The following is a 9212-nucleotide window of genomic DNA, read 5'->3' as shown; positions in this document are numbered from 1 at the left end:
TACATAGTAACCCTGCCTATAAAGAAAAATGTGCCTCTGCTTGCTGGCGCCCTGTTTTCTTCTTTTTTGTAGTGGCAGCGCCACTTTTCCTTTGCATAGTGATCAACAAGAAGCTGTAGAAAGAAGTATACCGGTGCATGTGCAGGTGGGACCATGACGCTTGCGCCACTGAGAATCTTATTTTTTGTTGGCATTAATTTGCATAATTTAGAGCCATAATAATAAAATCTTTGCAGCCTTTACTGTAAACTTTAAAATCATACTTAAAATTAAATAATTAATAAATCATTGTTCTAAAAAATGGAATTTACAGAATATGGTAAACCTTTATGGACCCTACAGCCAGTCCAAGTACTAAAGGGAGGGGAGGGAGGGAATGAGAAAGAGGCAGAAAATGAAGCTGCTGCAGTTATAGTAAGTTTAATTTCTCAAAGTCCAGCTACAATCCTGCAATTCAAATGCATTTTTCAGTCTTTTTTTGTTTAACTATGTTTACTGTGCAGTAAAAATGATACAATACCTTTATTCTCTGTTAGGGTTACACAATGCATTGAAACCTCAATACTTGTGTGATGCTTTCATACTCAGAACCAGAACGGTTCAATACCAGGATGCTTTAATTTCAGGGAGCGAAGAGGGGCACGATGGCTGGGATGGGCATAGGGCAGGAAACGTGTGAAACTACACCAGGTCAGGCAAAGGGCCATTGAGATACAGCATCTCTTTCCGTTAGACTATGGGCTTCAATAGAGTTACACTGTGACACAAGCCCAATGCACTGGTATATAGAGATGTATCTTCTCAGATATCTCTCTATACATCAATACATTATGTTTTGCTTTCTTTTAACATATAATTAATACAGTAAAATTGAATGAATAAAAATGTATAAGAAACCAAATAAATTATACATTTTATATTAACATTACCAGGACAACTTTCAAGTTGATCATTACTAATCGCATGCATTTAATTTGAAGCACACATGTGATTCCAGATATTTGCATTACATTTCTAAACTTAATGTAAACGTCTCATGTGACTGCACCCTAAACGTTAAATCCAGATAGTACAGCCTGTCCCCGACTTAAAAACACCTGACATGTAGACGACCCTTTGTTACAAACAAACCTCTGGATATTGGTAATTTACTGTACTTTAGTAAGAGTTACCAAAGGTGTCTGCATTTCACCCGCGCCAAAAACTTAAAAAAGCTAAGAAGAAAGTCGCAATGGGAGGAGCCACTTGGACCAACAAATAAGAAATCGTCCAAGTAGTGGGTAACCAATGAGGAAGACGTCTCGTACCGAAAAACCCATTCCAAAAAGCTGCTAAAAACCTCAAAATAGTAACATGAGATGGAGCACCCCATCGGAAGGCACATGTCATAATAAAAGGCGTCATCCAGTTGGCAACCCAATAAATGGAAGCAATCAGCATGAACGGGCAGCAAGCGATACACAGATTCAATATTGGACTTAGCCATAAGGGCACCGGGGCCGGCATTGCGAACCAAATCAACAGCCCTATCAAAGGACACGTAAGACACCGATATCAAATCCTTAGAGATTCCGTCATTGACCGAAGATCCTGAGGAATAAGACAGGTGGTGTATCAACCTAAATTTACCAGCCCCCTTTTTGGGAACCACTCCCAAAGGGGAAACTCACAAATTAGGGAAGATCACGGAAAGGGCCCGCCATGCGGCCCAACTCCACCTCCTTCCCCACCTTGTCCCTAGTCTCATCTGGAAACTCCCGAACAGACTTCAAGTTCCCGGAAAAAGACTGAAAATCCTGAGGCACAAAGGGGATGAGAAAACCAAAAGAAAAACCTGTCCTAAGAAGGGCGGCTTCCGCCTTGCTGGGATACAGTTTTAACCATGGCAACATCTCTAGCACGCGCACTGGAGTCCTCTGTGCGGCTACCACCTCAAGACCACAAGGGCGCTGCCGCCGGACGGGAACAGCAGATTGTGGAATGGGCACCCCCCACAGTTGGAGCACTCATGCCGGAATTTACATGCGCCGTAGAAGTGGCAGTGGCCCTCATTTAACATCCAGCACTTCCCAGACCTGCGAGCCGCCCCTGCCCCGAGGGAAGCCCCTGGAGCGGATGAGGAGGAGGAGGAGGCGGCACCAAGAAAGGGCCTCGGCGTCGTCATGAGCCTAAGCCAAACATCAGTAGCCTTAGTGTCCCAACCAACGTCAGGACGCCAACCTCCTCCTGAACTCCTCATCCTACTTCCACCATGCGTACCCCCTATGGGTGCGGAAAGCACTACAAATCGTATCTAAATACACAAACAACTGCTGGGATCTATCAGGGAACTTCTGTGAAATTACACAACCCAGCACAGCGAAAGCTTGTACCCAATTGTTAAAGGTCTTTGCCACCCTGGGTTTCCTTTCCACCCCCGCTCAAATATCAATATCAATATACTCGTTCCGTAGAATCTTATCCCTGGTATCCTCGGATAGGCGAGTGCCGAGAAGAGAGACCCACAGAAATAAAGAGAGGGAGTAAACATTGAAGTGGAGGCTTCGGCTACCGTCTTCCCCGTTCAAGGGCACGGTCCCCAAGAGAGAACGAACAGAAGCAAGTAAAGCAGAATCGGACACCGTCCCACCCCAGGCGGACTCGCCTGGCGGAGCAGCAGACGAAGGCGAAGCAACCGGAACTGCAGGAACCAGATTCACCAGGGGAGTAGATGCGCCAGGAGGCGCCGAAACAGCAGCCGCCCGGGAAGAAGCCGTAGAGCCACGATGAGAGCGCTGACTTTGCTGGCTGCGATGATGACGATGCACTGGGCGACTGCTGCGGCGGGGCTCAACTGATGCCATGGAAGAAGCGGAAGCTCCAGAGGACCTGGAATAGAAGGAGGAAAAAGAGCCACGTCTGTCCCTGGGGCGATGCCGCTTACACCTGACGGATGGGGAACGGGAGGCAGTGCGCCACATGGAGACGCCTGAACTGCCGCTGCGCCGCGAACTACCCCCAGAAACAACTGAGGAGGCCTGGGAAGCATTGTCAGGGACAAGGTATCCAGGGCTCAAGTCCCTGGACAGCATGGGCCCTACCTCATTGGGCCCGCTGCCAATATCCGAGGGGGAGGACAGTGGGGGGGACTGGGCAGGGGGCTGAGGGCCAAAGGCAGCAGCAGCCTGACCCCTGCCCAGCGGCACTGTGTGAGGGGGAGGGACCCGGGACGCCGGGACAGGAGGCTGAGGACCATACTGTACTGCAGCCACACTCCCGCCCGGGGTCGGCACTGCCGATCGGAAGGTGGCAGCAAACGGAGCAGGGGGTTGGAGGAGGAGGTGTTCAGCAGCCGAACCCCTGCTCCGGGCAATGGGAGGGGAGGCACAGGGGGCTGGCAGGCTATATACTACAGGGGGCTGGCAGGCTATATACTAGAGGGGGCTGGCAGGCTATATACTAGAGGGGGCTGGCAGGCTATATACTAGAGGGGGCTGGCAGGCTATATACTACAAGGGGCCGGCAGGCTATATACTACAGGGGGCCGGCAGGCTATATATTGGGAGGCTGTGATCAATGCATTTCCCATGCTTGGTTTATACTTGAGTCAATAGGTTTTTCCGGTGTTTTGTGGTAAAATTAGGAGTCTCAGCTTATACTCAGGTCGGCTTATACTTGAGTTTATATGGTATATGAACTCTCGTGGTCCACCTTTTAAGCTTCCCTACTTATGTGAGTTATAGCTCCCCATCACTACATTAGTGTTCGGGGGCAATGTAAAGGTCATCTTTTACAACGTTTACTCAAATCTTACCACAAGGCCTCTATAATGATTGTTTGGTTTTGTATCGCAAACACAACCTCAATTTGTAGCATAGCACCATACTGGTATCTTGTTAAACGGGTTGTCCGAGAGTAGCTAAAACATGTACTCTCCTCCTCCGTTTCTCCTGATGTTCCACACCGCGGTCCATCTGATCCGTGCCCCTGTTGGTTTACAGGAGCACAAAGCGGTGCTCGGGAGCTTCCAGCCAATCACACCCACTTGTCACCATATCCCAGAGCCTAATACAGTGCTGAGAGATGGGGACAGGTTGTGTGGACGACCACGTCAGCTGCAAGCTCCCGAGCATGGCTTCTGTGCCCATGTAAGCACGGATCAGACCGACTGTGGCGCACAACACCGGGAGCAATGGAGGAGGGGAGTACAAGTTGTTTTTTTTTTAAAAACATACGCCCGAGTCTGGCTCCTAATTTTTGCAACCACTGTAATCAGATGGGTGATTCTCTAATGTCCATCTTGCTTCTCTTTGTAAATATCTGTGACTTTGTCCAGTTATGTGGCCCCTCTCAAAGTACACCAAAAACTACCAGAAAGGTGTGGACCCCTCATAGCATACATCCTATCAATAATTATTTTTGTCTGTCAAGTATAGAATGTATTATCTGTAATCTGATTTCAGGCAGTTAGTCATAGAGAAGTAGGAGCTGAGCAGATAGGACAGTATGTACAATCTGAAGGCAGAGTTATTGAATTATATGCACCTAATTCTGTGTGTAGGGAGATATGCTTTATGTGTTGTATGATACAGGTCAATATAAGTATCTTTATTCTCTAGTATAAAGGTATTGGTGATTGTACATATTGGGGCAGATTTATCAAGCTGTCTGAAAGTCAGAATACTTCCAGTTGCCCATGGCAACCAATCACAGCTCCCCTTTAAAATATTCATGAGCACTGGTAAAATGAAAGCTGAGCTGTGATTGGTTGCCCTGGGCAACTGGAAATATTCTGACTTTCAGACAGCTTGATAAATGTTCCCCATTGAGTCTTATTTACTAAGGGTCCGCGGATTGCATTTCCGTCTGACTTCCCAAACGTTTTCAGGATTTGCGTTACTGGGACAGGTATTTAGCAGGGGATTGTGTCGCACGCGATCGGATTGTGGCGCAGCGGCGCCAGCTTTCATCTGACAGAAATCGTGGGGGTGGGCCGTCAAACGATCCGACTGATTCAGAATTTAACATTCAAATTGCGTCGCATCCAAAGCACTTGCATACATCAGGAAGAAAAAAGTGAACCCCAGCGGACCTGAGCGGGAAAGCGACACATGCAGGATATGGGGCGCACGGTCTTAGTGAATCGCGGAACAGTGCATTATCGTCTGACAATTTACTTTCGGGAACTCCGAGGGACCGGGTAAGTAAATGTGCCCCAATGTCCTATCTGCGGGCAGCATGTTATAGAGCAGAAGTAGCTGAGCAGATTGTACTTAGTGTCCTATCTGCAGGAAGCATGTTATAGAGCAGAAGTAGCTGAGCAGAATGTACATATTGTCCTATCTGCAGGCAGCATGTTATAGAGCAGAAGTAGCTGAGCAGATTGTACTTAGTGTCCTATCTGCAGGAAGCATGTTATAGAGCAGAAGTAGCTGAGCAGAATGTACATATTGTCCTATCTGCAGGCAGCATGTTATAGAGCAGAAGTAGCTGAGCAGAATGTACATATTATCCTATCTGCAGTCAGCATGTTATAGAGCAAAAGTAGCTGAGCAGAATGTACATATTGTCCTATCTGCAGGCAGCATGTTATAGAGCAGAAGTAGCTGAGCAGAATGTACATATTGTCCTATCTGCAGGCAGCATGTTATAGAGCAGAAGTAGCTGAGCAGAATGTACATATTGTCCTATCTGCAGACATCATGATATATAGCAGGAGAAGCTGATCAGATTGTACATAATCCTGGATTTGTCCGTTGGACTTGAATTTGAGCTGGATGACTCCAATGCTTAAAACTTTTTCTTAAAAGCTAGTTTTATTTCCATATATTAAAATATGCATATAGAAGAACGCGTTTCGCGCTCGTGCTGAGCGCTTATCTTATTCCGGAACCATCTACATGTGGAGATCCTCTGCCAAATCTTAGGACAGTACAGAATCCTTGGTCTCAGCTTCTGTCATGCGCTTTACTTCAGTGTTGCGCAATATTTGAGGAGAGCCAAAAAACTACCAGAGAGTAGTTTGTAGATTGTACATAATGACCTATCTGAAAGCAGCATGTTATAGAGCAGGAGGAGCTGAGCAAATTGTACATAGTATCCTATCTGCAGGCAGCATGTTATACAGCAGGAGAAGCTGAGAATATTGTACATAGTATCCTATCTGCAGGCAGCATGTTATAGAACAGCAGGAGCTGAGAATATTGTACATAGTGTCCTATCTGCAGGCAGCATGTTATAGAGCAGGAGGAGCTGAGCAGATTGTACATAGTGTCCTATCTGCAGGCAGCATGTTATACAGCAGGAGGAGCTGAGCAGATTGTACATAGTGTCCTATCTGCAGGCAGCATGTTTTATGGCAGCAGGAGCTGAGCAGATTGTACATATTGTCCTATCTGCAGGCAGCATGTTATACAGCAGGAGGAGCTGAGCAGATTGTACATGGTGTATTATTTGCAGGCAGCATGTTATACAGCAGGAGGAGCTGAACAAATTGTACATAGTATCCTATCTGCATGCAGCATTTTATAGAACAGCAGGAGCTGAGCAGATTGTACATAGTGTCCTATCTGCAGGCAGCATGTCATAGAGTAGAAGTAGCTGAGCAGAATGTACATATTGTCCTATCTGCAGGCAGCACACATTAGAGGAGAAATACTGGTAAGCTGAGCAAATTGATGTAGTTTTTGTGGAAAATTTTCAGATTTTTTTTTTCTTTTCTCACCCCATGTACTGAGATGTTCACTGGTCCTGTTAGTGATGGGCTCCACTCAACTTGTCAGCATTGAATAAAAATGATCATGAATCTTTTCCTAAAATCCTATGCTCAGCGCCTCCATTTCTAAAATGTAATGCTGCTGATTGAATAAATGTTGAATGTGACAGATTCCCTTTAAATAACTTGTAGACTGTCTTGTCAATCATAATGCATATGTTTTTTTAGCAATCTAAAAGTGTGAGCGCTAAGAACTAAAAAGATGGTGGCAATGCTTGAACCTACTTAAGGTTGCACTTACTGAATAGCTTGAATTCTCAGAAATACAGGAGCCTTTAAGGTTTCCTCTAGTACATTGATGAACAAGATGTTTCTGTAACTATTATTATAAAGCACATTAAGGGTTTGGGTAGCTTAAAGTTCGGAGCCCACAGAGATGGGCGGGCACAGACCATGGATTGGCCAGATGATGTCTTGTTATTTATTCACAGGGAGCTCAGACAACGCCAGGTAGCCGGCAGAGATGCCAACTATAGCACAGGGTAGAGAGCACAGGGTAGTAAGCATTATCCAAGAGGGGCAAGTAAGTCATAAAAAAGACGAAGCATCAAAAGCAAATCACAGAGGAGAAGCAGCAGCTAGCAATAACAGTCTTAGGGGAGGGGGAGTGAGGTCTCAAGTCCCTCTGTGGCAGAAAAGGAGATATTAGATGATACAAGGAGCTACCAACAGATTGTCAGCAGCAGATCTACGTCTCCCTGGGCACATTCTTCCCTTACTGAGCTGCTGCGCTGCATTTGGATGCCATGGGTAACAGTCTCTCCAGCAGCACCCATACATTCCCCAGAGGAAGCCAAACCAGATTCCACAGGGTCCATCAGCAGCACCACCTTAAAGGTAGGTCGTAAGACTGATTATACACACAGTCCTGAGTCCTCATTGTCATAACCCCTGGCTTTACCTGGGATTTTTATTAATGCCGCACATTACATCTTATTACAGTGACTTGATTCAGCACTACTACATATATACGTCTAGTTGTACTCTTCCGACACCCTTTCACTGCCAGAAAAGCTCCCACTGTTGGAATTCACTATGAATAGAAGCTTACAGGTGTGTTCTCCAGATGTTGCCATTAGAGCAGCAGCTTCGGTCTTCTGCCAGTATGAATTTAGTGTGTGTCTAAATATAGTGTTTGTGTCGGGTTGAGCTATGGTTGTTTTGTTTTTTTTTTATATACCGTATGTAACAATATTTGCTGTAGTGATATCAAAAGCAAAACTACAAGTCGGGCTTGTGTTCATTAAACTTTTTTTTCTTTTGACATGGAAGTTTCTACAATCCAGAAGCGTCATGTATGGACAAACAGTGACATGTCACCAGAGAATAGTACATGGTAATTGTGTCACTACATTGTACAAAATTTAAGCTATACTGACAAGTCCCACCCCTGGAACCTGCCTTTATCTAAAATAAGGGTTTGAGGATTTCTGTAGCTGTCGCTCCTTTGGAGAGATGACTGAGCTTGTATGTCTCTCCAAACACACGTGGCAATGGGAACATTTCACTATTTTGTTTGCTAAATACATTAGGTCTAATACATAGGACAATTTCATTTCTGATAGAAAGTGAGTTACAAATATAAAAAATACATAACAATGTAACAATCTATCAATCCATGAAATGTAATGGAACCATTGTTAATTTCAGTCTTGCGGAATGACTTTATCATACAGAGAATAATATACCCAGGTTATAATAAAATCATGAAAGACGAGATTTACACGAAGTTAAGCTTCAGTGGAGCAGAAGTATTCTTACCAGCAAATTATTCCTTCAAAATGACAGATCCCATGTCAGAGCTGTGATTCAGAGAATATTTATGATTTTCTCCAGTGTGGGGAATACCAATTCTGTGTTTTGCAGTATTTAATTCTATAGCTGAAGCAGTGATTCACATTACATTCCTGTTTATGTGTCTGAAATGTAAAAGCCCTGAGAACAGAGCGGAAAATGGAAAGAAGAAATTGTCCGCAATTGAAAGAGGTGCTGACATCTCTCCCGACATATATGTTTTAGTAAACACTTGTACTCCCTATAAAAGAGCATAGTTTCTTACTACTATGCAGTGTTGTTCTTCTGTTATTCCATCTTATTCGTTGTTGTACCACTTGCTGAAGTGTTCCTACACAGCCAGTTGTTGCTTCCATACTGGTCTGAATGTGTAAAGAAACGCCTCTTTGACAAGAGGTAAAGGTAATGATAATAAAGCAATGGATATATAAGAGTATTAGAATTATAGGAAAAGATGCTCCAGAATTGTAAAGTATGTCTTAGGCCTCATTCACACGGCAGTTGGGGGACATATATACATCCCCCATAGGCTGGCAATGGGCGCACAGCACCATACGGAGCGGTACAGTGTAGCACATGTGCGGCACCGTTCTGTAACCGGTTAAAAGATAGAACATGTCCTATCTTTCCCTGTAATACAGCGCAGTGCACCACGCTTCTCTAT

At 44.9% G+C, this 9212-nt stretch overlaps 1 protein-coding gene across 1 annotated transcript in view; it reads left to right on the top strand.

The window, feature by feature from the left end:
- The first annotated feature begins 7183 nt into the window (after window positions 1–7183).
- Window positions 7184–9212, top strand: part of NEURL1 (neuralized E3 ubiquitin protein ligase 1) — a 199770-nt gene continuing 197741 nt past the window's right edge. The window contains exon 1 of the mRNA XM_072130798.1: window positions 7184–7591. Within this exon, the coding sequence (XP_071986899.1) occupies window positions 7501–7591 (91 nt within the window). The 5' untranslated portion in view covers window positions 7184–7500. The remainder of the gene's footprint in view (window positions 7592–9212) is intronic.

The sequence above is a fragment of the Engystomops pustulosus genome, chromosome 11 (genome assembly GCF_040894005.1).
Source record: "Engystomops pustulosus chromosome 11, aEngPut4.maternal, whole genome shotgun sequence".
NCBI classification, from domain to species: Eukaryota; Metazoa; Chordata; class Amphibia; order Anura; family Leptodactylidae; genus Engystomops; species Engystomops pustulosus.
The sequence above is the reverse complement of the archived record's forward strand: the minus strand, read 5'-3'. Positions and strand labels throughout refer to the sequence as shown.